At 45.7% G+C, this 27,781-nt stretch overlaps 1 protein-coding gene across 8 annotated transcripts in view; it reads left to right on the top strand.

Annotated features, from left to right (window-relative positions):
* CACNA1C (calcium voltage-gated channel subunit alpha1 C) overlaps positions 1-27,781 on the top strand; it is a 587,470-nt gene that overhangs the window by 64,058 nt on the left and 495,631 nt on the right. For all 8 annotated transcript variants that reach the window (XM_023756704.1, XM_023756709.1, XM_023756710.1 and 5 more), the window contains exon 3: positions 68-173. In XM_023756704.1, the coding sequence (XP_023612472.1) occupies positions 68-173 (106 nt within the window). The remainder of the gene's footprint in view (positions 1-67; positions 174-27,781) is intronic.

Genomic DNA, 27,781 nt, shown 5'->3' with positions numbered 1-27,781 from the left:
AATATATATGTATGTTTGTTTCACTTGTGCTTTCTGCAACATTAACTTCCTTAACTCCCTTCCTCAGACCATTTGAAATCATTATTTTACTGACTATTTTTGCCAATTGTGTGGCCTTAGCGATCTATATTCCCTTTCCAGAAGATGACTCCAACGCCACCAATTCCAACCTGGTAAGTCCACCATCCCAAATCCGCGCTTCTCTTCCTTGGTGGAGGACCGACTTGATCACGCCGATTCAGGTCGGAATGTGGGAGAGCAGGGAGGTTTGCTGGAGACGTGCCTGCGATGTGTACATAGCACTGCTGTGCTAAGGTCTTGGGGCTGTTCTGCTCTTGATTGGAAGCAGCACTTGTCTTATCACAGCCTGTGTTTAGAAAGAATATTCCAGCTAGGTGGTAGTGCGCGTGTGCGCGCGGGTTTGCGCACAGCAGGTCCTCTGTGTGCTGCCACATGCGGCATGTGTTATAGGGCAGGTGTTTGTGGAGTGAACTTTTGTTCTCTGATCTTTTGTTGTATTTAGGTGTCTCTGTTCATCGGTAGGGCTTGGTCAGGTGGTCTGTAGTATCGCATGATAAATAATTTCTAGGAAGCTTTTAGGGAAGTTTGCTTTTGCAGCCAAGATACATTATTTAGCTAAAAGGGTTTTATTTTCTTGGGAAAGGCAGCTTTCCATTTGGACTGTGGAGAGGCCAGTGCTGGAGGTTTGGGGTTAGAATTTGTCCATGGAAAAAGCATGGGGAGTGTTTACTTTTGGCTGAGCATGAAGTCATTACAGAGGCCCTTGCTCCATCTGGGCATGGGAGGAAATGAGCTCTGGAATGCGGCTGGCAAAACTGGGGCACATGGGGATGCCTCCGCCACAGGCGCGCAGGAAAATCCTGTCTCTCCTTCCCCGGCAGAGACACCTCACGTCTGTGATTCCCATCTTCCCACGTCACCAGCACCTTCCCTTAATGAATGAGATTGGACTGTCCTATGCGATCGTTTCTAACAGAAGCTGCGGGGTTTCAAGGTTCTCTTTTCCATTGTTGCTGGCGCTGATGACATGATCAGTGTAATTCTTTTGCTTTTTCACCTTTGACTTTTTTTTAGCCCTTCAGCAAATAAATCTGATGCACACTTTAAACTTCTCTGCCATTTCCCAGTTTTAGGGTTAGCCCCCACTCCGTAGTGGGCAAGGTGTTCGTAGTGAGCCAGGCTCTGTGTGTATGGCTTGGCTGGGGCTGTGCTGGGGCTGTGCTGGGACAGGTTGCACAGCGGGCCAGCGAGCACTGAGCGATGACACGGCCGGAGTCAGCAGGCAGAGCATTAGCTGCAATCCACGCAGCCTTCTGAGGTGTGACCTTTCTCTTAACAGTCGAGAAATCATTACTGTGTCAAAATAAATATAAGCAAAGCATCTCCCAAATGGCCCTTGGAAAGGCAGGCACTCCTTCCATCCACGGTACAACTTCTTTTCCGTGTGCGCATGCCCTCCCCCGCGACCCCTGTCCCCCTCCCCCACCATGGTCCTCCAAAAACCCTGTAGCTGAGCACTTAACACTTGGAGTGGGGGAAACGAGTTAAGTCGGCTCGCGTGAATTGCGCGTACTCCGCGGGAGCCGTCTTTAACTCGGTTCATATAGATTTGCGGTGGAGTGCGGGAAACGTGTAAACTCGGGCCGATTGTAACTGCGTATTACCAAATATTTGTTTGTAATCCACCCTTTTGGTGGATGGAACAAAACCAAAAGACAGAGCCATCTTATATTTTGGCGGGAAATTCACCCCACACCGGAGTGTTAACCTGCAACTTAAAAAAAAAAAAAAGAATCCATGTGCTGTTCTGAAGCCAGTGAAGCTTTGAGTCTACTCTAGGCCAAAGCAGTGCTGAAAGTAGGTAGAGGAGTTTGGTTTTTGTCTCAGGTTCCAGAGATGGCCCCATAACAGCCTGCACCACAGAATTCACAGGAGGATCAGCAGGGCCACCTGGGGAGCTGCACCAGCTGGGAACCAGGGCTGGCAGATCCATGAACCCCCTGCCTCCGGAAACAGAGGGGCCAGCTGGAGAGCAAAGGTCGTGATGGATTACTCGAGCTAGAATGAGGTTGCCAGGTACAGAGAATGCTGAGGGACCGCAGTTTTTAAAATCACATCCCGGAGATGGAAGTGCTCTAAAACTAGATGGTTGCACAACTGTGTAACATGTAACTAAAGCAGGGAAAGAAACGTAATTAAAAATCATTGTGTTGTGTACTTACAAAGGGTGAATTTTATGATATATAAATTACACCTCAATAAAGCTGTTTGTTTTTTTTAAAAAAAGAATAACACCAGCATGCAAGCCCAAGCTTCTCAAGGCCTCCCAGCGGCAGGCTTCTCTATTCCTCCATTCCTTCCAAATGAAGGGTTAGGTAGGTGGAGGGAGAGAGGTGGTGGAGGTAGCCAGTGAACTTTGTCAGTGACGTTGCTTTAGGAATTGGGGGTACAGAAGACAGAAGACAGTGCAGGAGGGTTGAAAAGGGACTTCTAGTTGCTAAGGCAGTTCCTACCTCTTTCAAACCATGGGTTAAGCAGTGATTTACTAAATTAAGGAAGTGTGCTCAGGTCTCCTCCATCTGAAACACACACACACACACACACACTGTCCTAATTCTGCTAACTCTATCCTTGAACTTCCTTTGATGGGAATGTATACAAATTAAAAACATTATTTTTTAAGGAAGAGGCTGCATTTGCTATCCCTGCCAGTTCAATTTTGCTCACTCCTCAGCTCCTTGCTCACTGTCTTCCATCCCATCTCTGGAATGTAATAGAGATGGATCTCAGTTGGCAAACTCAGCAGGGAAAGAAATGTAACTTTTTTGTTACTTTCCTATAACTGAACATAATGTCTGATTTGGGACTTCATTTGGCCTGGTGGCATCAACCTCATCTCTGTAATGCAGGGCTCGAGGTCCCTTCTCTGGAGTCGTAGCTTAGTCCCAAGGACAGCTCTAGGGCCCTGCAGCAGGGCTCTTGGCACAGTCAATCCACACTATTAGAATGGCCTTGTCCCTTCATGGTCTTTGATCCGTGCAGGCAGTGTGGTCTCTTGTTCCCCAGCACAGTGCCTCTCCAGTTCTCGATCTCTCTGTTGCTTCTGGGACTGTGGGAACGGGGAATATGGGAGATTTCAAGTGCCCTTTTGCAAGGACATACTCAGGGTCTCACTCATTTTTGTTTCCTTGCTGATGCTTCCCTGTTTGCCATCTCGGGACCTTTGTTTGGGAGAGTCACCCAATAGACTCCTCGTGTGGTCTATTCCAGACTGTCATCAATGCCCTGACCTACACTCGAACTTCAAAGTCACATTCTGGCTCCTGTTCTCTGCTCTTCCACTGTGTCATACCTTCCCTGTGGCAGTGAAGGCCACTGACTAGATGGGGGGCCATGGGGTCAAGGAGTATTAGAAACCCCTGAAACAACCAAGCAATATTCACATCAGCTTATAGATTGGGGTATTATTCTGCTCCACGGACATAATCAACACCAGTGTTTTGGTCTGGGCCTTCCAATCCCTCTTTCTCTCCACAGCATCTTACGTTATCAAAAGTTTCTTTGCAAAATTCTTTGATCCCTCTGCTTCGGTACATAGTTAATATTAAATCTCCTCCTGTCTCTCTTACCACTGTTTTTTTCTGTTTCTCCTAGTTTCTCTCCTGTTCTATAGGAACTTCTACAAGGGTTCTCTCTGGGCCCATTATTTTCTCTTTCTATACTCTGCCCTTAGTGAGCCCAGCTGCTTCCACAATTTTATATTCCCTTTCTAGGTAAGTTGTTCCTGGACTTATGTCTCCAACTCCAAGCTCTTCCCAAAGGCCTAGACCAGTATTTTCTAGAGCAGAGAGGCCTGAAGATCAGTACACTGATGCCTAAAACCAGCTTGGTTATTATAACCACCTGGAGAGCTTGAACCATATGGACTCCTATGCTTTGGTAGCTCTGATTCAAATTTAGTAGCTCTGGGACATGACCTAGGAATAATCTTTTAAAAAATTCCTCATTGGTGGTGGTGGGTGTGGGTGGGTGCTAATGACCAGTCAGGTTTGAGAGCTACTGGTCTCTTGGATAGAGCAGAATTTGAGTTGGGCAGGCCTCCGTCCAAATCTTGGCTTCTCTCCTTTGTAACTGAATCTTAATCTGAAGTTCTTTAGTCTTTCTTGACCTCAGTTCCCCAGCCTGTTAGATGGAGGGGACAGTCCTTCACAGGGTTCTGGGGAAGAGTATAAGGCAGACAGTGACCATAAGTACCCAGTTGTAAGTGCCAGGATGTCTTGCAAACATCCATGCCAAGAGCCAGGACGATGTTTGGGAGACTTAAAGAGGCAGACCTTGTATCTAACAGGGAAGATAAACATGGTCTTATAAGAGGTCCGAATGTCAGGGAGAAAGCACTGATTTTTTTTCTATTGGGAAGGGAATAAGAGAAGACTTCACATGGGAAGATACGTTTGAATTGCATCTTGCAAGAAGAGGTGATTTCCAGACCAAAAGGGGCGGGGGTATGCCCATGTGCAGAGGTCTGGTTATTGTGTCCTTGATGACCAAAGGATGGGGTACCGGTTTCCAGTGAATGAAAAGAGCCAGATGATGGCCCATGCCAACAGTCAAACTTAATTGCAGGTGATGAGGAGACCCTGGGGATGTTCAGAGCAGGAGAGTGCTGGGTCCAGAGGTATATTTTAGAAAGGGTGCTCTGTAGAAAGGGTGCGGCTTGAGGGAGATGGCCCAGAGGGAGGCCTCACTGTTTGTGATGAGAAAAGGAAACTGCAGAAGTCCAGACGATCGTGACAACAGGGATGGAGAGGGAGTGGTGGATTTAGGAGGTAAACTTGACAGGACTTGTGACCAGTTGGATGTTGTTGACAAAGGAGAGAGCTGACTCCCAGGATGGTGATGTGAGTAACCAGGTGCCATTAGCCAAGAGAATGTCTTCAGGTGAAAGGTCACAGTTGAGGGGAAGGGAAGGTGGGGTACAATTTGTGATTTGTTAAGTGAGGAGTCCATGGAACGTGCAGATGGAAATGTACAACAGTCAGTAGATACAGGTCAGGAGCTCAGGAGACATTCATGCCAAAGAGAGAGACTAGGGGGAGTAGGAGGATGGATGAGAAGGAGTCACAGACCTGGCTCCGAGCACGTGTGTCAGGGTGGAGAGTGAGAGGAGGCGACCTCCATGGCTGAAACCCCAAAAGCACCAATGTGTGCAGAGTGGGTGGAGGAAGAGGAGCCAGTAGAGGGCGTGAGGAAGGGCTGGCCTGAGAGGTAGGAGAGGGAAATCTGAGAGAGAGGACCCTTAGAAGCTAGGGGAACCGAGTGTTTAACAATATAACAGAGGGACTAGTTGCTAGTTCAGACTCATCTTTATAACAACTCAAGGTGCTTACAAGAGGACTGGCTTGACTATGAGGAGCAGCTGGGCTCAGGGCTTGGTGTAGGATGAGAGGACGTTTGCAGCCTTGCTGAGGCCCTGGAATAGTAGGTGCATAATGACTGTTTATTGAGCTTCAGTGACTGAAACATTTGTCTTGTCATGCCATAATGTGGTCCCCGAATCATTTAAATACCCCTAAAATGAAGCTTGAGAACTCCCCCATTGCTTTTATAATACTTTTATATTTTTTAAAATAATTGCTATTTCAGAGTCCTTCTCTGAGAAATAGTGAAGGAGAGATGATGATGCACCAACAGCTGTGGTTCTCAAACCTCAGTGCACAAGAATCATGTGGAGAGTTTGGTTAAATGCAGTCTCCCAGGCCCGGTCCCCAGAACTTTCCATTCTGCGAGTCTGGAGTGGGCCCTGGAGTCCACGTTGTTAACAGGTTCCCCTGGTGCATTTGATGCCCGGATCAAGGACTGCTCTTTGAGAGTAGTGACCTAGGATGTGGCCATCGTATCCACCTCCACCTCACACTCTCCTGTCTGCTCTCATCTACCCACCGCTCTCTCTAGGAGAAGGATGAGGTGTGTCACCTGGCAAGAGGTTTCCCACTGTATTGAGTTCAAGAATAACCTTTGCAGCAAAATACACTCACATGTTGGAATTACACACACTTGCAAATTCACATCTGTCCTTACCTTGGCTCACGCTTTTTCCCACAGCACTTTCCTTTCTTCCACCTACTTAATATAACCCCCATGTGTTTTTCTAGTGCTTGCTTTCTTCTCTTCCCAAGAGGTGAAAAATATTTCAGTATAGAATTTTTGAAGATCTTTTTCTCATTATTTACATAAAAGTCTGTTTGTTTTATGCTCCATCTAACATATGCTTTTGCACCCAAATCCATCATCTTTGTTCTTTTCCTCATGCTAGTGAAGCATAATGAAACCTGAGCTGGCCTGTGACATGGTGTTTCTTTCTTTATTATTCATAGTCTTGTTATTGGCAATGACACTTACTATGCAGTACATCATTTATAATATAGCAACTGTAAACCCATTCTACTAATAGCTGGTACCTAGGAGGTAAATTGTATGATGTCTGTTGAACAACCTCTGTAAGCAGAGCAACCTTATTGTGTGTGGAAAACTCCCAGTTCTCTGCAAACCCCAAAGTCCACAAAGGCTTGGCTTGAGTGAAATATTAAGAGGATATATTTGGCATTTGACCTTGTTCAAAGAACAGTGCTGTGTACTTTCTGAGCAAGAGCCAGGCTTTAAGCGGAGGTGGAGAACAGAAGGGAAGGACTAGTTTTGGGACTGGCTTCTCTCCTCCTTAGGCATGTGAAAAGAGAGAGCTCAAGTGTAATGAGTTCATCAGGGACTCAAGCTAGGTTAGGAAGGAGGTGGGGTGTCCGGTTCCCCCCCCTTTTTTTTGCTGTGAAATTGGGGCAGTAAATAAGAGTGGCATGGTAATCAGGTTGTGAGGATTAAATGAGTTGACAGAGGTAAAATGCTTAGAAAAATGCCTGGCACAGGCAAACATGTGTTCTTTCAGAACTCAAAGACCAGCCCCTCTGCCTGGTTCCTAAGGTTAAGTCAGGATCAGTGGCACTTCAAGCTGGCTTTTGCCTCGGAAGGGTGGGAGAAGAGACCCCAAAGCTCTTGCTTCTGGCAGCTAATCCAGGAAGACTGGTGTGTCTGTGCACACCTCAGCGTTGTTGTCACGCTACTACACAGCGGTGGGGGAAGCAGACATGCATTTGTGGCGAAAGATGAGTGCAAAAGGAGAGCCCTGAGTGGCCTGTGGGGACCCCACCCTCTCCCCCACAGGTGGAACAGTCCTGCTCATAGTGCAGGGAGCTGGGCACTGCGAAGGTTCCCCCACTCCCAGGCAGTGCTGGATTGAAGACGCTCCCACAGGGTCCTGAATTTAGACCACCAGGAGTTCTGAGATGAGTCTGAGGCCTTCCTACCAGGCTCTGAGAAGGATATGAGGCCCAAGTCAGAGCCTCTACTTGACAAGTGTATAAAAATGCCAGTTGGGGTGTCCCTAATCTTCCTGCCGTGAGCAGTGATTTCTTTTATAATCAGGTTTGCCTAAGAGCATGAAGTCTTTGTGGGGCTCTCATGCATCAACAATAATGATCATAACAAAAGGAGATTTATTATTACTCTCTTGTATGTGTTATCCTTAATGCACCAGGCACACACAGTGCAGAAATACTAGGGTTATAAAATACACTAACAGATAATTGCAGATAATAAGCCACATGGCTATTGTATCATATGCTAATTCTCTCTGCTGGGCGGTGAGAGGGGGGAGAGGGGGAGAGGAGGCAGCAGTAGAGTGTGTCTTTAGATGAGAGAATTAGGTTGAAACCTTCTATTGGGAAAACTGAGTAAATCTCCCCTCTGGGGTTCTGATTGAACTGCCTGAGTGGGACCTGGACATGGGTATGTCTTAGCCATTCTGAAGCCAGGGTGGCAGGGGCTGACCTAGGAAGCAAGACCAGAAATATGTGGTCTGAGGTCAGTCACTTAACCTTTCTGTGTTTCTTCTGGCAAGTGGGAGTAATAAAACTTGCTTAGTCATAATAATTACCTTTATTGAGTGACTCCCAGGTGCCAGTGCCTTGCCTACAATATTTCTAATGCCCACGACAATAAATTATATGATCTCTTTATTTGTTTACTTGAGGGTAGAGAACTTACCCCACTCGTTCACTGTTGTGTTGCAGGGTCTTGAGCAGTCACTGGCACATGCCAGGCTCTTGTACATACGTGTTGCGTGAATTAATGGGTGAGTGAGTGAACCCTGCCAGGTAGTGAGCTTGTATTTCAGATGAGGCTACAGTATCCCAGAGAAGTAAAGTGACTTGGTGAGTGAGTGACAGAGCTGTAATTTGAACTCAGGATTGTATGGGCCTTTTCTTGGGCTATTGGCTTTGTTCTCTGGCGTATATAGCATAGAATGAGGTAGATGTAAAAAATGTTTTAAATATATATTTTATTGATTTTTTACTGATTTTTTTTCAGAGAGGAAGGGAGAGGGATAGAGAGTTTGAAACATTGATGAGAGAGAAACATCAATCAGCTGCCTCCTGCATACCCCCTACTGGGGATGTGCCCGCAACCAAGGTACATGCCCTTGACCGGAATCGAACCTGGGACCCTTCAGTCCGCAAGCCGACGCTCTATCCACTGAGCCAAACCAGTTAGGGCTAAATAATGTTTTGAAGAATTAAGCACACTGTCACAGGTATTAAATAAAATACTTTTTTTTTGCCTCCTGTGTGTGAAAGTGCCTGGGCTCTCTGGACCAGGCAGGGTGTGTGCCACCTTTCCAGCCCTCCCTGTCCCAGGCAGCTTGAGGAATGGTGTTCGTTGGAACACACTGTGGTAAATATGCTATAATAATACAGTGGGCTACAGCCACAGACAGAGGAGAAAACTTGTGCCCCAAGGACTGATGCCGTAGGACAGAGGACAGAGCTGGGAGCATGACAGGAGAGGTTGCAAGGCCCACCAGGTCCCGCAGGAGCTGGTGTTCCGGAAGGGAAGGCAAACTCCCTGGTGAGAGTTGTGCTTCATCTAATCAGCATAAATCCAGGAGGGCCTGGGGCATTGGTTTGACTCAGTGTTTCCTCATTAAATATTTCAGAGAAGACATTGTTTGCTCCGCCTTTGCCAGCAGGTGGGCAAGAGGAGACAATGCTTTGAAGTCTAAATATGGTGATTCCCCTTGCTCCCTTTGTACCCATCTGTACTAATTTTGGAGGGAAATGTTTCATATATAGTCACACTCCTTGTAATGGAAACCCTTTCATGTCCAAATGCCTTTTAATTTGAGTATATTTGAAGGAAATCTTTCTAGAATATAAAATACAAATCCCTGAATCACATAAAATAAAAATTCTGAACACATTTCATCCTTTTTCTGGGAGTGCACAGTCATTAGAAATTTCAGTCATCGAAACTTCTGTAATACTGGGAGGCAATTGGGAGGGCAGAGACACCTCCAGATGGTCCAGGTACACTGTTTGGACACGATTGTCATACACCACCTCTGGGGTTGGGGGTGGTCTACCTGTGCCAGTACTGACCCTTTTAATTTGCTGCTCCCTCTTTCCTGTGGGCTTGGAAACCAAGTGACCAAATCCATTATAATTATGTGCAAAGCAAGAGTAAACAGATTCTAAAAAGAAGAAAGAGTAAATAGATTCTGATTGAGGAGACACACTTATGAATAAAGTGCATTAGCTTTAATTTATGGATTTTATGACATTGATTTTGGCTTCTCAGAAGCCTTCCTTCTCTTTATTCCCTTTGTTCTTACTGGTTTTGCTATGATTGAAGTAATTAGATTAGTGCCTTCCAACTAATGATAATAGCAGCATTAACAGCCGCCCTCATGTCGCCTATACTTACATTGCTGGTACTACTCTAAGTGTGTCACAGTGTTAACTCATTTAGTCCTCTCAATAACCCAGGAGTCCTGAATTATTACTATAATCATCCCATTTTAAAGATGAGAAAAATGAGGCACAGAGAAGTGAGTTGACTTGCCCTAGGCCACTCAGCTATGAAGGGTAGAACCAGTATTCCAGCCCAGGTGTGTGGCTCCTCAGTCTGTGTCCTTAACTGCTATGCTATGTGACCCTTCTAAGGTGTATAAGGGAGGAATATTTTGTTTAGAATATGGCCCTTTAATTATTGGGATTTCAATTAATGTGTATTTAACATGTGATGATCTCCTTGCCAAGGGCCACCAAAGGAGAAGCCACAAAGAAGTTAGGGGATGAAGGTCTCAGAATGTTTGTGTTTGTGAAAGTCTTAGGGTTGTGGCCCCAGAGCCCCTCGCTAAGGCCATTTGGGAAGTGTGGGAGGTGGGTGAGGAAGAGGCTCATTTCCATCCATCACTGCCTGAGTGGGAGACTTGGTTTTGAGGCCCTTATTCTCCCAGGGACTAGTGATACATATTAGCTAATATCTTTGACCAAATAGGCCCAGGTCTCCTCCTAAATAAATGATAACCTTTGTTTGGGGTGGGGGACCCAGAATCAGCCTAACTTCCTGAGACAACCTTGTAGCCTGTAGGAGCCTTCTTGGGACTGAGTCATTAGAGGCAGGTCCTGGGAGCTAGCTGGGTCTGCATTTGAACTGGGGGCTCTTTTGGGACCCTAGTCAATACAGTCGAGTGGCAGGGGCAGAAGCATCAGATGTGGGGGAACTTAGCCTTGGGCGAGAGCCACATCCCTTTCTCGGTGTAAGGCCTCATGGCGTCTGTTCCATGTCTGTGCCTTTAGCTGCTACGCTACATGAAGACATTGTAGAGCCCTAGCCTAGACCACAGGGTGGCGTGATGGGCAGCGAGAGAGCCTGGGCGGGGACCACGGTTCTGGGTGCCAGCACCCAATCAGCCACTGACTCGTGGCCTGGCCTTGTCACTCCGCTTCCCCAGACATTAGGTTTCTTGACTGTGAAATGAAGATATGTTCCATCTCACAGTCATAGAAAGGTTCAAATGAGAGGATGTTTATAAATGCTCTGGAAAGCACAGAGTGCCATATAAATGTAGCTGCATCATCACAATAACTGTTATTACTGTTGTTAAAAGTAGACAGATATATTCTGTCTCTGATTTGTTTACTCCTTTTTTTCTGGCATGTTCCTTTCTCTGTGAACCTTCTCCCTCAGCCTCCTCTCAAGATAACAGAGATGCAAAAGAACTAAAATCCAAGCTCCAAATTTAGTTCCTGACCTTTCTGAGCTAGATGGTGAGTGGTGTGGCCATACCCTGCTTGCTGCTGAGAGCTGAGCTGAGCTGAGCTGCTGGAGCCTGGGAAAGCCAGGCGAGGGGACAGCCGTCCTGCCCTTGACTTTGGGAAGGCCTGGAACTGACCAGTTCAGGGAGCAGGTTGTTTTTTCCTTCTGTCTAGTTTAACTCTGGCATAGCTGAGTGTAGCTGAAATGTGGCCTGGGAAAGGCTTTCTTCCCAGTGTGTCTGAGCCCTTAGGATCAGGGTCAGACATTGAGAGTCAGGAAGGATGTTGTGTCCACGAGCAGACCTCATGAGCTGTATGGGGCTTTGGCAGTTCTTAGGTTGTCACAGGACCAGGGAGCACAGACCTCAGATTCTGGCCGTGTGGGGGAGGCCAGGCGGCAGGGGTGGATATTATGGTTGAAGGCTGGGTATGTACACTGTTTGAAATACAGTTGTGTTCGGATCATGCAGTCGGACAGGGTTTATGGCAATGGCCCTTACGGAGAGAGGCATGGAAGAGCAAGATACGACTCTGAGTCCCACCCTCGCCAGTCTAACAAGAGAGGGTGGGTGAGAGAATGACCTAGGGCCTAGGGCCTAGGGCCTAGGCAGTGGTGAGTTATCCACCAGCTGGGGGTGGCTCCCACTTTCCCCATCCATTGGAGGAGCATTCCCAAAGTTGGCACACGGTGAATAGCATCTGGCCTCTGACCGACAGTGAACTAACAAAGGCTTTGCTTCAAGCCACTGAGTTTGTGTTCATTTGTCATGCAGCAGTGGAAACCCATGTACCGCCTCTCTCCACTTCCCTCTTGTGCTTACACTCCAGAATCGCTGGGCTGGGCAGGTCTTTGCCCCTTCACTTTGGGGCTTCTGCCCACATTGTTTCCTTCTGGCTCACTGTTTCTTCCACTTTGCCCAGCTAAATGCAACTGGTTGTCAGTGTCTCAGCCTCGTTATTGCTCTCTGGAAGCCTTCCCTGACCCCCAGAAAGCAACGTCATATATTTGTTCTCCTGGCTGAGTATTATTCATCCTGCAGGCACAGATTAGAATCACTTTTTGTAGGAAGCTTCCTCTGCCCTCCATGTTTCCATGACATTCTAGATATCCCCTGTCTCAGCCCTGTGAACCTCCCACTTGCCTGCATGTGACTCTGACAGTGCTCGTTTGGTACGCCTGCCATAACAAATGACCACAGACTTGGTGGCTTAAAGCAACAGAATTTTCTCTCACAGCCAGGAGGTTAGAAGTCCATATCGAGGTGTCGGCAGGGGTGGTCCTCTGGGCGCTCTGAGGCAGTGTCTGTTGCATCCTCTCTCCCAGCTTCTGGTGTTGCTGGCAGTGCTCGCATCCACTGGCTTCCAGACACATCCCTCCAGCTGCTGCCCACCTGCCCATCACCTTCTCCTCCAGGTGTCTGTCTCTCTGTGTCCCAATAGCCTCCTCTTATAAGGACACCAGTCATTGCACTGGGGCCCTCCCTAATCCAGTTTAACCTCATCTTTACTCAATGGCATCTGCAAAGACCCTTTTTCCAAATAGAGTCACATTTAGAGGTACAGGGTTGGGACTTGAACAGACCTTTTTGGGGGACGCATTTCAACCCACAGAGCTCACTAGCAGAAAGCTGTATGTGAGCAGGGCTCAACGTCTGTCCAGCACCCAGCACAGTGCCTCCGCCAATAGGAGCATAACCCTTGTCAGCTGAGTGCCTGGCTGTGCAGTGAAGGCATGGGTGCAGGCAGGGCGGGCTCCTGCTGCCCTGTTATAGCAGAGCTGCCTGGTGGACAGCAGCTTTGGCGGCAGAGGAATCCCGAGAGCCCCCAGCAGGGGGTCTGTTCACCGCTGCCGGCAATTTCTTGAGGATGTAGACAAGAGGCTCCCAGTACCTTGATGTGGACTCTGTTCCGAGGCCAGTTGTTGAAACAGATAATGCACTCAGTGAAAATTTGCTGATTAAATAACTGTGTGAATTTGTGAGTAAGAGAATCTGTTTGCGGATGGGGGTTCTGGAGACGGGTAGTATGTCTGAAACAGCGGTCACCAACTGGTGGCCCGCGGACCACTAGTGGTCTGTGAGGTCTGAAAGGTTGGCGACCGCTGGTCTGAAACACCAGAGGAAGTCAGGAGCCTTGCATCCCAGTGAGATGACCTTTGGCAGCATCCTTACTACTCTGACCTCTGTTCATTTTTCATAATCCTTTTGTATTTTTCACATTTGTGGTGCTTTGCCTGATCAATAGACATTTGACTCCTGAGTGCCTGCTGTGCTCTAGGCTAGGGCTGGAAACACGGAGTGTGCAGAAACTGACAAGGTTTCTGCCCTCAAGGAGCTTACTTTCTGTGAGGCCAGTCAGTAAACAACGAGGCAAATCAATAAATAATTTCAGAGTATTATCAGCACTACGAAGAGGAATGTATGCGAGGCTAATGAGACAGATTTTGGGGGAGGGTGGTAGGCAGGGTGGGTCTCTGTGAGATGTAGTCCCTGAACTGATATGTGATGATAAGGGACACTAGAAGGCTTATGAAGGAGCCTATGGAGGGAGCCTATGCCAAAGCCCCTGGAGGTGGTTCTGGTGGGTATGGACAGAGCAAGCTAAGGAGGTACTGAGATGAGTGGAGAGGTGGACAGGGCCTGGATCCCATAGGCCATGCTGAGGCGTTCGGGTTTCATTCGAAGCATGGGGGTGGCAGGTCCTGTTAGCTCATAAAGGCCTCCAAAAGAGCAGGAAGTATTTGGAAGAGTGTTAGGGGGTCAACAAAAAAAGGTGAGGGTTACTGCCTATTCATTAGCATCTCAACAGTGATGGATGTGTTGCCAGTGGGCCTGGGTCAGTCTTACCAAGAGAAGAAAGCCCTGGAAGGTGCTGAGTCACAGAAACATGTCACAGGGACCTGTCAGAATGCTTCCAGGACATGGAGGCAGGCTCCTCTGTAGTCAGTTTTCCTGACATTTCTGTGCAATGTGGTCTCAGTGATCCAGCCTTAGTTACCTAGCAACGTCTCTACATCCAGATTCACAAGGGGGACCTTTTTGGCCTTTCCAGGAGGGTAGTGTGAAAGCCCTTGTCTCCTGTGGGTTGGGGAGGTTTGGGCCTGTCAGTGTACTCAGCAGGCTGCCCCAGGGTGTCTGGCCCTCACAGCATTTTGCTCTCAGAGGAAAAGGACTGCTGCATTCTGGATGGCCTTGATTTCCATATATCTGGAATGCACTTGGCTCTCATTCGTCAGGAGGGCACAGGCAGCCTCACATAAACTGATCACCAGTCCATGTGAGGATCTCACGAACCAGAAGTCCAAGATTTGGAGAAGTAATGTTAGAGGGGTGTCCACTCCTGTCCATTAGTCCCTTGGCTGGGAAGTGCTGCCAGGTTAGCACATGACTCAGGTGTGGGGAGTGAGCCCTGAGGTGGGCAATCCCTGTGCTGGTTCAGGCACAGCCACCACCTGGCCATGTGCCCTTGTGATGATTCCTGATGTGTATGAGCGCTTCTAATGCACAGCTCTGTGCCCTACATGCATCACCTCATTCAGTCCTCCACCGCTGCAGGAGGTACAGGTACTTTTATCCCCTGTGACAAAGAAACAGACAGGCCAGAAAAGTGGATGACTCGCCTGGGTGATTACACCAGACAGTTAAGAGCCCAGAGCTCATGCTCTTGGGCTCTCCTCTACTGCGTTGGCAAGTGGCTTCAGCTGGCTGGCCTTGGTTTCCTCATCTGAAGGATGGGTGGTGAGATGATCTCTAAATTCCAAGGCTGTTATATGAAGTCCTCTCATGAACCCAGGAGAATGTAAGCTATTGACAGCACCAAAGTCCACATTCCAAAGGGAGGAAATAATAGCATAATCAGTGAAAAAAATTATTTTTAGTAATTGATCAGAAAGAAGGCAAATCAAGAAAATACTTTCCTCCCCTCACCCTCCACAATGGGACATGTTATCTATATGTTATAAGTTGTATCTTTAAATCTATAATCACTGGTATTAGCAGTGTTTGAAGAAAATAACCACTATAGGCTAGTTGGTTGGTTCATCCAACAAAGATGAACTGAGTCCTACTCTGTCACCTGTAGTTGGCTCAGTGTGGGCATTGAGAAAGCAGAACTAAGACACAGAAAAATTAGGGGTTAATCTGTAGGATCAGTGGTAATATGACTAGTATAAGTCTAAAAGGGACTTAATTAGTGGGGAGTGCAAGGAAAGGTTTTTGGGGAAGAAATTGGGCTTGAGTGAAGCTTAGAAGATTGTGGAGGAATTGGCTAGACCCATGGTAGGAGTGAAGGGATTCCAGGTAAGAAAATAGGAGATACAATTCCATGCAAGAGGTACAATTTTGACATAGAAACATGAGTTCTCAAAGTTCAATCTCAGAATGTTCTTGGGGTGATCTGCATTCATTCATCAATAGAGATTGAGCACCTGCTGTGTATAAGACAACGCAGTGCTAAGACACAAGTATTTTCCTGTCCTCATGGGACATCATTCTATTCAAGGAAGACAGGTATTCAGCATCTAATTAAATAACGAATTATTCAAGTATAATAGCCCTCTAAAATGTTTATGTTTGGGTGTGACTATATTTGTTTTCAATTAATATTTTCCTTAAGCTATTGAAAAAGTAAAACTGGAACTAATATTGATCACTTTATTGTATGGAAAGGAGGGCTGTATCATAAAGATGCATTTCTCCTAAATTATGATTAAAAATATTTTAGGGTAGGTTGTGGAATTTTCCATCATGCTAAAGTGGTTTCTAGATTATAAAACTTGAGACTTGCTTAATTAAAGGGATGAATAGTGAGGAGGAAATATAAATCTCTATGGAGGAAGAGATTGTGGTTATTTGAAGCAAGGTCATATCTGTTATAGGTACGAGGGGAAGATTCCAGAAGGAAAGGAAGCATATTCCAGGGAAAAGACCTGAGCAGTTTCTAGCTCTCTACAACCTTAGAGTCCGGAGGGCAGCACTGCACTGGGGGGACTATTCCACAGGAACTCAATCAGCATGCAAAAAAAGTTTCCGCATTTAAAGGGTGTTTTCACTATGGGAAGATGCTGAGCCTCTGCTGTGGCTGTCAACAGGATGATTTGAAATTCTGGGTTGCCAAAGTCACTTTTTCTCTCTGTATCTAGCCATTTCTAATAAAGCTTGTTTATTTTTGAAAAAAATTTTTTTTTGTTATAGTCATTTTATCCTTTTGGGATCAGGAGAGTTTTCTGCCTGAATCAAATAATGTTTTTTCTTTTCCTTTTCTCCAATGTAGGATTCTTGGATTTGGCCTTTTGGAGCTAACTAATAAAATTCTGTGTTCTGGTGGACCTTTGCTTATAGTTAGAACTGTTTTATATCAAACATTTGTAATTCTATAAATTGAAATCAGCTTTTCTTCCTTAGATATAAAACCTACTCTTGGTTACGTTTCTAGTGACAGTACACCTCTTGTTGTAGGTTTATGCATTTGTTTGCTTGTTCTTTTATTTTTCATCCTTTGTTCATTCAGCTCTCATTCATTGAGTGCCTTTGATGCACCAGGCCCTGGGCAAGGGGCATTCAGTTATTGAATGTGGGGGAAACACTAGATTAATCTGGGGTTTGTGGAAGGCATGCATTTTCCTGGTGTTTGTCTTTCTTGCTGAATTATCCTGGCAGTTTGGGCCTAGCATTTCAGGAGTCTGGAGAGGCCCTGTAGCCTTAGACAGCGGTTCTCAACCTGTGGGTCGTGACCCCTTGGGGGTTGAATGACCCTTTCACAGGGGTCGCCTAAGACCATCGGAAAACACATATATAATTACATATTGTTTTTGTGATTAATCACTATGCTTTAATTATGTTCAATTTGTAACAATGAAAATACATCCTGCATATCAGATATGTACATTATGATTCATAACAGTAGCAAAATTACAGTTATGAAGTAGCAACGAAAATAATTTTATGGTTGGGGGTCACCACAACATGAGGAACTGTATTAAAGGGTCGCGGCATTAGGAAGGTTGAGAACCACTGCTTTAGAGAAAGTGCTGCCTGGGACTAGAAATGCTAACCTGGCTCTCTGCCCTTGGGCAAGTTGCCTAATCTTTCTGAGCCTCAGTTTCCATCTGTTACTTGGGGCTAATTATACCTACTTAACTCACAGGCTTTTTGTGGGAGCATTATCTCATTAGAGGTAATGGTTTTAAAGCTCTTTGAAAATTGTACAACATTATTCAAATGGAAAGTATTGTTATTCTTGTTATTGAGTGCCTAATTCTACACCAGGGGTGGTGACTGCAGGAGATGGGCCTTATCAACACTTGCTCTGTGTCACTGAGCTGGGTATCCATCTTGCCTTTGTATTTCTGGGTGAGGGGGGAGGAGGGGGGACGGAAGCTTCAAGAAGAGACCAGAGAATGGGTCCTGCCCTTGAGTTTAGAATCGGATTCAGTGACAAGAACCAGTTAGAGAATCCTGGACTAGCAGTTGAGAGAAGGGAGAGGGGGCTTGCGAATTTCCCTGTGATTCTGGTCACCCTTAGGAAAGGTTGCCTTTGGAAAGTGGTGTTTGAGCATGGCCGTTATCAGCATCAGCATCAGAGTCACCTTCTTACTGTCATCATTAACAAGATAAAGACATTGAGTAGCAGTACAGTTTGGCTGGGGAATCAGGATGTGTGTGGTATGCAATTCCTAGTACTGGGCCCAGGTGAGGACTGTGAGCCAGAGGAGAGCACAGCCTGGGTGGAGGCCATCAGGAAGGGGGACTGAGAAGCAGGAAACCTTGACAGGGAGGAAGTGCAGGATTAAGACAAAGCAGAACCATCTGCAGAGACATACCATGTTTCTCTTTTTGATAGCATTGGATTATTTGTTTTTCCATTCAGCATGAAGAGATCACTGTCTCCTCTCAATACCTCATTTTGTTTACCTGCCCTTTAGGAAGATCAGCGTAAAAGCCAACTCACGGAGCCCTCTTCTCATTTCCTCTCTTTCACAGAAGGGGTTTTGTAGTAATTTGCCTTTGACATTTCAGGCCCTGAATCATTCAAGGTAAATGTTTAAGGGTTAATATGACCCAAGAAGGGCTAGATGTGGGGGAGGAGGAGAGGGATGGAAGCAGGGAGGAGCCTGGGTCTCCTATGAGGGCAAATGAGAGAGATGCAGACAAGTCCCCTTGAAGAACACTTCAGCCCCTTCAATTATCAAAGCAAATTCATTTCACTGTAAGGCATATCTCTGTCCCTAGCTCTGTCCTTATGCCTATCACTATATCTACACAATTCAGTGCTTTAAGGATGAGGCTGGCCTTAGAGAAATCAAAAAAGTAACAGACAGGTGGCAACCGGAAAATGTTGAGATTTGCTTGTTTAGTGTTTAGAAGCTGCAAAGGAGTTGAGCACTTTAGGTTAAATGTCAAGAAATGGGGCCGACCATAGTGGAGAGAAAGTTAGAAACTGTGCTGCAGGGGTTGATAATTATTTTCCTGTTGCCAGGCCAGTCTCCCTTCCAGAAAGCAAGTTTGTGTGTGACATTAATATAGTGTGAGGATCATTGACAGCTTCCTCAGGCGGCCTTGGGGAGTGAAATGCCAAATATGGGCAAAGCTTTACTGCTGTTGAGGCTTCACCAAAATGATCTGCTATGAAATACTTCCCTGGGACCTGTTGCTTCTTTATGACACATGTTAGATAATTTCTAATAACTCATTTACTGATAGAGAAGGCAGAGCAGTGAGGCAATGAAGAGAGAAAAGATCAAGTGAAGTTTAGAATTAACTGGAGGAACAGGGAAGATGAAGAGGGAAGTGGAGAGAAAGTATGTTCTTAGGACAATAATATGTAAAAGGAAGTCATGCAAATACTATGACCAAGTTGGAAGGAGAGGAAATGTGAGTTATAAAGTGAAAGGAGACCTCTTTCTACTCTCTCAAACCTTTTGGGAGACTTCTTTTGGTAACAGGCAGCAGGCTTTCTCCCAGGCAAATCATTTTGAGAAAGTTACCCCTTAACACTGGGTTTGCATGTTCTTGATTCATAATCCTTGGATTACCACTGTCAGCTGTGTGGGGTCCCAGTGGAGAGCACTTCACCGTCAGTGCATCTGGTAATAGTTAGGAGGATGCTGGAAACAGGAATATGTTTATGCAACTTCGAGAGCTTTTTATTGTTTGTATATTCACGTGCATATATATACAGACATGTACTCATATAAAAGCTGTCAAATCTTTCAAATATTTTTGAAGGAATTAGCATTATAAAGTCATAAAGAAATCTCTGAAGGGACTTTAGAATAGAGAAGGAGGAGGGGAAAAGCCTAAATATATCACTCTGCAGCAAACCAATCATCTACACAAACGCAGAAATCTCTCATAAATCTTCTGTGAAATAAACTCCCTCCTCCTGACAGTTCTCTTTGGAAATGCTGACTCTGCTTTTCATATTAAAAGATTGCATCGAAAAGACCTGCCATGGAGATATTGATCCCACTTATGGGCAAGGAAGTATCTATCTGAACCTGTCTTCCAGCCACTATTTAAAGATTCCACGTTATTGTCTGCTGTCCACATTTGTCTATTTAATCAAACTCTTTCCATGGCCAGGCCATAGCTCCTGGTATTTGGGAATGCACTACAGTCCAGGAGTTCTGGTTCACATCTCCTACTTAGCTGCCATTCACCTTTAATCTACTAATAATGATTACTAGATAATTCTAGAGCATGTGCCATGTGCCAGGAACTTTAACCTTCATAACAATTCTGCAATTCTAGAGTCTTCAGCTCTTGTTTGCAAATGAGAGGGCAGGTCTAGAGGCAAGGTAACCTAGCTAAGGTCTCACAGCTAGAAAATGGGGGCTAGGGTTTGAGCCCAGTTCTGTGTAGCTCTAAGCCCTTGTTCTTTCCAGTGTACTAAATGTTTGCAAGTATGTCTACCCCAGATATGGTGTCAAAGGCGCCCAGAGGAGAGGGGAGGGCCTGGTGTCAGAGACCACAGGAGTGAGCGAGTGGTTGGAGGCGGGCCTGGACTTGTGCTTCCTCGTGCACACTGCTAGAAGCCATCCTGTGGGCAGGCAGTGGGTGTCCGTGGCACTCATTGTTTTGCATCCTGTTTGGACCAACCCTGAAATTTCTTTTTTTCTGGCCTTTTTAGTAGAGATTTCATACAGGATTTGATTTTCCCAGAGTCATCTGGGTAATGATGTTTTGCCTCTGGGAAGATGTAGGCTTGGGGTCACCTGAGCAGCAGAAGAAATCTTTCAAGATGCCATTCGGGGCTTATGTGGAATTAATAAGGAAACTGATGAGTTTGCTGGAGCTGAGAACTCACAAAGGGCATTTGAACATCTGAGGCCGAGGAAGAAAGGGCAGCTTTGACCAGTCTTGGGATTTTGTGTTTTGTTCTTGTGACCCTTTGGAAACGCTCAGATAAACGCACATGTTGAGCTGTGCCAGGCCATTATGAAGAATCAGGCTGAGTCTGCATCCATTCCAGGCTCAAAGCCAAAGGAAAGAGAGACAGACCTGACAAGATATCATGGGAAAGGTCATAGTCCCTTCTCTTAGACTCATTAAAAAGCCCAAGGCCCATTTAATATTTTAGTTGTAAGAATTATCCCTATTGATGGTGCTTTGGAAAGCAGGAGTCTAGGAAAATCCCAGCTATAGGAAGTCTTAGAGTGGTAGAGAGAAGGCTACTGTCTTTTTTGGTCTTCAACAGTATGTTAATTTTCCTGACTATTAACTGTCTGCCATACCAAAGGGATTTTTGGTTCAGGACTGCCCTTGAGTAAGAGATGGTGGCCTTAAGTGCAGCGAGAGAGGTTTGTGTCAGCTGAGGGCAGCAAGTGGACCCGGACTTAGGAGAGCCAATGCCCAAATAAGGAAACCCCACACTCAGAGGGCATGTGTGGGTCCAGGCTGGGCAAATCCCAAAGCAGGCTGCTGGGAAAGCTGGGAGGCTGGGCCTGGGGTGCAGCCAGTGCCTGGGCAATCTGGATAGCAGGCAGAGTTTAGGGAACCAGACTGGCTTTATGAGTCACAACTGGGCAGTCAGCAGGAAGCAAGGATAAAGATCGAGGATATGACAACTGGTGATGGGTATTGGGCACAGAGATCACATGGTGGGAGCCAGGGATCCAACAGGAGAATGAGCAGCGGAGAGCTGAGATGTGACAGAGTCTGGGTGGTGAGAGGAACAGCCCCCATAAAGGGGCCGGTGCCTCTACACTAGCCCACGGCCTTTCCGTACTGCCGAGAAGCTGGCACTTAGTACCAGGTCCGGCTGACTTGGGTATGCAGGTTGAGATGAGTCAGGGTCCAGCTGGAATAAGGAAGGCCTTGGCCTTGGTCTCTAGAAGAACCACTGCATGGAAGAAGGCATGAGTCTATTAACTGACTGACCAACAGAATGCAAAGGAACAAGGTAGCCTCCCACCTTAATGTCCCCCCTCCCGGGGAACAGAGCAGAGGGCATTGAGGAATGCCCACCAACGAGGAAGAAGAGCCTGTTCCATCACGGTGCCTGCCCTCAGATTTCCAAAGAGGGCCTGCAGGCCACACAGCAGCACTGGTGACAGCGGTGCATCCCCTCCCCTCTAAAAGTCAGGCTTTAAAATAGCGAGGCCAACCTCATTCCCTCTGTGAGTTCTGATGGAAAGAAGGGCGTTTGGTGAAAAACGTGTATGGGTTGGCATGTAGGGATACTTGTTTACATTGGTGTGTTGAAGACAATGACACAGAATTAAAATGTAACCCACAAGTTTGATTTTTCAGTTTCCTTTGCTTCTCTCCTTCTCAAAGGCGACCTGTCTCTGCCTCTTCTGTTTTCTTGATCTAATAGCAATCCCTTTCAAAGCACTGTGGGTATGCCTCTTAGGAAGATGATATGGGAAGCACAGTGTTAATGTTATCCCTGGCAGGTGCCAAGGGCCTGAGGCAGCCCACGGCTTTGTGTCCCACGTGCTTTCCTTTGTGTTGGTTGGCTTCTATGGCTGAGTTCACTTTTGCTCTGTCTCTGACAGTTATGAGAAGTGTGGGTAACAGTCACAGATTTCATTGAGTTCCACTGAACTCATGTGCATTGTTCACAACAGCCTCTACAAGTGATATGGGATTCCTGTAGATACAACTAAAAGTATCTGTTTGAGGAACCAAGGTCTATGGATCATTGGAACTAAAAGAAAACGTGAAGATCAGCTAATCTAATCCTGACTTTACAAGGTGAGGAAACTGAGGCTAAGTAAGATTTTTTTCTCAGGTCTAAATAAGATTGAAGTCACCTTTTTCATAGCCAGTGTTATTTGTATGCACTGCTGGCTGACAGGTGTTAGCTAGAAAATGGAGTTTGGGATAGCAGGGGTGGGTGTCTGACTGAGGACCCATTTTATAGACTTAAAGCTTGCTCCTCGTTTACAAGGCATTTGCATAGGTTTGGAGTAGCAGGACCCCAAATCTTCTTTTCCTTTTCAGGAGTGACTCTGCATAAGACTCACTGGCTTTGGACTCTGTCCCTATCACACCCCTTTCAGTATCCAGGCCAAGGGATCTGGCCAGGAGGCTCAATACATCCCAGCCAGAGAACAAGCACTTGTCATAGAACGTGCTGTGAAGCTGGGCACAGAGCCAGGTTTGCAGAAATGGCTTTGTGTTGGTGGAGAAGGGAGGTTTATACCTTGTGTTGGCCTCCATCATGATGACATTGCTACAGAAAAATAACTATGACACCAGGCCACTTGGGGAAACATACGAAGCTTGTTTTCCTCAATTTCAAATACACAGTCCAGTGGACTCTCAGGAATCCCTTCTTATACATGAGTGGATGAGCCAAAGATTGGGCAGAGGTCCATTTCAATAGCTGTTACCTGCCAGTATATCCTGAGCCTGTACTGCCCCAGGACATAGCATGCCTTGGACAGATCTGAACTAAGCAGTGGTGTGGCAACCAGTGGGGGACTGTGTGGGCAGATTTTAAACCCTCATGTTTCTAGTGCATGCCTCAACTAGAGATGTTTGGAACTCAATCTTTCATTGATAACCCTGGTCAGTTAGCTTGAGGATAACAGCTGATGTACAGTTCCCTAGTTAGCCACGTCACAGTTGACCACATTAGGGTATACATATTATGGTTGGGGTTATTCATACAAAACAGGACACAGACACCGTTAGTGACAAAAAAGGACCCATAGCCCTGGCTGGGTGGTTTGGTTGGCTGGAGTGTTGTATCATACACCAAAGGTTGTGGCTTCGATTCCCAATCAGGACATATACCTAGGTTGTGGGTTTGATCCCCGAGTCTCACATTGATGTTTCTCTCTCACCCTTCCTCTCTCTCTCAAATTAATAAAAACATGTCCTTAGATGAGGATTTTTTAAAAAAGGACTCATATTCACCCATATCTATTCTCTCTATCTTTTATAGTAACATAATTTTCAGCTGGGTTCATGACTTTCTGGAACAAGGAACTACAGTTTGCAGCCTGCCTGTGGTTAGTGAGGCTGTGGGGCTAAGTTTTAGCCAATGGGATGTCAGCATAAGTGTGTGTGTAGCTTCCAGGTTTTACTTTTAAAGGGAAAGGTGTGCCCACCCTTTTCCCTCCCCTCCTTCCTGCCGGCATAAATGCAGTCACAGTGATGAGCCTATCAGATCCTGCTGACCAAAGTCACACCTCAGGGACGGCGGAGCAAGCGTGCAGAAGGTGCCTGCACTGTTGACGACCGGTGGAGGAGAGCCCTCGTAGCAACCTGGACTTCCAGGTGAGAGTTAATGACTCTCATGTCTAATTTCTGTTATTTTAGTCTCTGACAACTACAGATTAATTCATATTTTAAGTTATACCTTCCTTATTGGGGTTCTAAATAAAACTTAAGATAGCAGTTATAGAAGACAGTCAAGTTGAAGTGCCATGAAAAAGGCAGGATTCAGAACCAGAATGTGGAAGTCCATTGTTTCTATTCTTCCCTTCCTCATTCCCATCTCATAGAGGCTGGTGTGCTCTCTGGGAAAGATTGCAAGCCTTGCACTGGGTAATGCTAGGGCTGTTACCCACCTTTAGATACTCTTACAGATTGGAAGTGGTGAAGACAATTAATATTGGGTGATAGGTGAAGCCTCAGGGAGTTAAGTTAGTTCCAGCAAAAGCAATTTGACGCATTCGGCTGCCCATCATGATCAGCATGGCATAGATTAGCAGAATGAAGGCTAGGAGAGAGCCTCATTTCTGATCTTACCTCAGTAATGAATGTTAATGTCCAAGGAGTTGATGGAGTACTTGGTTCCCCCTTTAATCCTGCCGGTGTCTCTTTGTCCTGAAATATCCTTTTGTAACTTGTCTGAGGAACTGGCCCTTCTTCTTGAGACTAATGAGAGACAGCACCCTCATATGTGAGCATTCTATTTGCATAACTCCCTCTTTATTTTAGGATGGAGCCTTCTTTTTTAACTGGGGTAAAACATACATAACAGAATTTACCATTTTAATCATTTAAAGTACATGCAATACATTCAGTGGCAGTAAGTACATTCAGCGCGTCGTGCAGCCGTCACCACCACCCATCTCCAGAACTTGTTCATTTTTTCAAATTGAGACTTTGTAAGCAGTAAACACTAACTCTCCATTCCCCCCTCACACCCATCCCCTTAGGTCTGACAACCACCACTCTACTTTCTGATATGATTATTGCAGGTACCTCATAGAAGTGGAATTGTACAGCATTTGTCTTTCTGTGGCTGGAGGCACTTTTGACTAAGGTGGAGGGAGAGAGACATGAATTCCTTTCTGGTGGGAAGGAACCCAGGACTGTGCTCATTGGGAATATAGACTCCAAACTGTATTTCTGCTATTTTTCTCCAGTTGGAGGTAGCAGCCCTATGCTAATTTTCCATCATTTCATCTTTTAATTTTCCTTACTGGGAGATGAAGAGAATGGTGTTTGCCTTCTTCATTTGGAGGCACACTGGCATGAATCATGAATAAGACAGTAGGAATGTACTTGGCAAAATATTAAATATTACCTATCTCAGAAAAGCCAAATGATCACAGAATCCCTCCAAGCTCTGCTGCTATAATTGTGCTTTCAGCTGTCCTCAGACGTTTCTTTTTCCTTGCCCCTACTCTGTTCCCTAACTCCCAAAATACTGGGCAGAAGTTCTTCTAAATTCAAGAAAAATGTAAGATTTCATCTTTCTCCCCAGTGATACTCTTGAGGCCTCTTCTCTGACCAGGGCATTTCCTATGTGAAAATCAACAGTAGGCCTTCTGAGAGGACTTTTTTCCATTAGGTTCTCTATTTAAAAATCTTGGGGTTTTTTTCCCTGACAAAAAAGGCTTTGCCAACTGCCCCCAGTGATAGGCTTCTTAGAAAACAAACCGAGAAACCTTACATCCCACTGTAGCCATGTGTTGCTGAGACCGGCCAGGGAGGGCTGATAGTCTTGGAAAGGTCATTCTGAGACTCGGGGTGGTCTGGCAGTGAGACAGAGGGGGTCGATCAGAAAACCAAATCTGTTGTATTGTCTAAAGGACACCACCTCAGATGTATGGAGCTCCTTCCTTCCTATGTACGCTAGAGTGTTCCTGCCCCCTGCCTCATCCACACAGTCATGGCCGGCTGTATTTAGCATCTTGGTGCCCACTTAGAAATAGGGACAGTGAGGTGCTAGAGGAAGGGAGACTTCTCACTGAGGCGGAGGCCGGCGTGGGCCTGTTAAGCACTCAGGATTGGGACTCATGTTTCCCAGCATAGAGTCCTGTGTTTGCGTTTGGAGTCCATGGTGTTTCCAACTGCAGCTCTAATGATGTGGGAATTGCTGAGAAGAGAATTCAGGACCCCAGGATAGAAGTTACTGAGGGCTCACCAAGGAATTTTCTAAACGGGCAGAAACTAAAGCCCAGAAGGTCCCTCCTCTTAGGATTTCTATGCAGGCCGTGTCCTTCCTTCTCTCAATTCCAAAGGCACAGACTGTCTGATCAGAGTTTAGCACACTGCTTTGTACTGTTTTCTCACAATTTCAGGTGTCAGCCTTGGCTTGCCAATGAGACTGAGGCTCCCACAGGACAGAGGGCAGGTGGGTGCTTCATGATGGCTGTATTTATGTTGACAAAGCTTCCCGAGGTGGGTGTTCCCCCGGACTTGTTTCCTGAGGCATCTCTGTGTTACTAAAGAAGCCCATCCTGCCGACCTGTGGTATAGGTGTGATCTCTCTGTTTATTGAGTTATAGGGGGAATGAAAGATCTTTTGGCTGGTGAATCCTATGGCATTGTGGGAAGATGCTCCTTTTTTTTTATTTCCAAAATATATCTTAATTGATTTCAGAGAGGAAGGGAGAAGGAAAGAGAGATAGAAACATCAATAATGAGAGAGAATCATTGATTGGCTGCCTCCTGCACGTCCCCTACTGAGGATCAAGCCCGCAACCCAGGCATGTGCCATTGATCAGAATCGAACCCGGGACCCTTCAGTCCACATGCTGATGCTCTATCCACTGAGCCAAACAAACTAGGGCAAGATGCTCCTAATGCAGACATAATTCTCTTTGCTTGCAATCACTTAAGCATACACACGCACGTGCATGCATGCACACACACACAGTCACACCCCTGATGTGTAATGGGCCTCATTTTGCATGGAGGACATAGAGCATGAAGATACATTTTCTCTGTTGACAGGTCCCTTGGTGCGGAATTGATTTACCTGTGGACAACAGGCCTTAGAGGTCACGTATAGCACCTCCACAGATGAAGACACTGCAGCTTAGAAAGCTGAAAAGGCCAACGAGCTTTGTGACTTAGACAATAATTTTATTTCACTTGGGCTCAGTTTCCGTCTCTGAAAAAATAGGATTATCCTAAAGGATCTTTAAGGAGATTTTAAAAATTCTATTCTAAATGAGTTTTAATTGCCATTTTCTTACCATTTTTTGGCCTTCTTAGAACTGACTAGAATAACTGGATTGCTTGTTAAGGAATTTCTGACTTTAGTCTATTTTCCTCATATAAATATTAGTCATAGAGATTCATGTGTCCTGACTTAAAAGCACTATGGGAATATATTGGATTGCCAAAAGAAGATACCAACTCTGAGAAGACATCACCAAGTCAAAACCAGGGTGTCTCCCAATGAAAAAAAGGGCACGTAGACTAGTTTTCACCTACCCAGAGGTGGGAGGATGAGCCAGACATCCCTGAAAAGCCATTTTAGGGGAGCTTTATACCTGCTTTGAAAAGTCTAATTATTACCCACACTTAATAAATAGTCTGAACCTTAAACTTTGAGAAATTATTAACTCCTCTTTCTCCACAGCTCCCTAACACCTCTCATTTTTATCACTAATGTTATAAAGTGTTTTTCAATAAAGGGTAAAGATGCAGAAAAAAATAAATAGCCTAAACATAACAAGAATGGATCTGACAAACATAGATTGAGTTAAAGAAGCAATACAAAAGAGTATGTTTGGTAGGATTCCATTCATGTACGGCTAAAGCCAGGTGGAACAAAACTATCTTTTTTTTAAAATATATTTTATTGATTTTTTACAGAGAGGAAGGGAGAGAGATAGAGAGTCAGAAACATCGATGAGAGAGAAACATCGATCAGCCGCCTCCTGCACATCCCCCACTGGGGATGTGCCCGCA

The sequence above is a fragment of the Myotis lucifugus genome, unplaced genomic scaffold, assembly GCF_000147115.1.
Source record: "Myotis lucifugus unplaced genomic scaffold, Myoluc2.0 scaffold_98, whole genome shotgun sequence".
NCBI lineage: Eukaryota > Metazoa > Chordata > Mammalia > Chiroptera > Vespertilionidae > Myotis > Myotis lucifugus.
The sequence above is the reverse complement of the archived record's forward strand: the minus strand, read 5'-3'. Positions and strand labels throughout refer to the sequence as shown.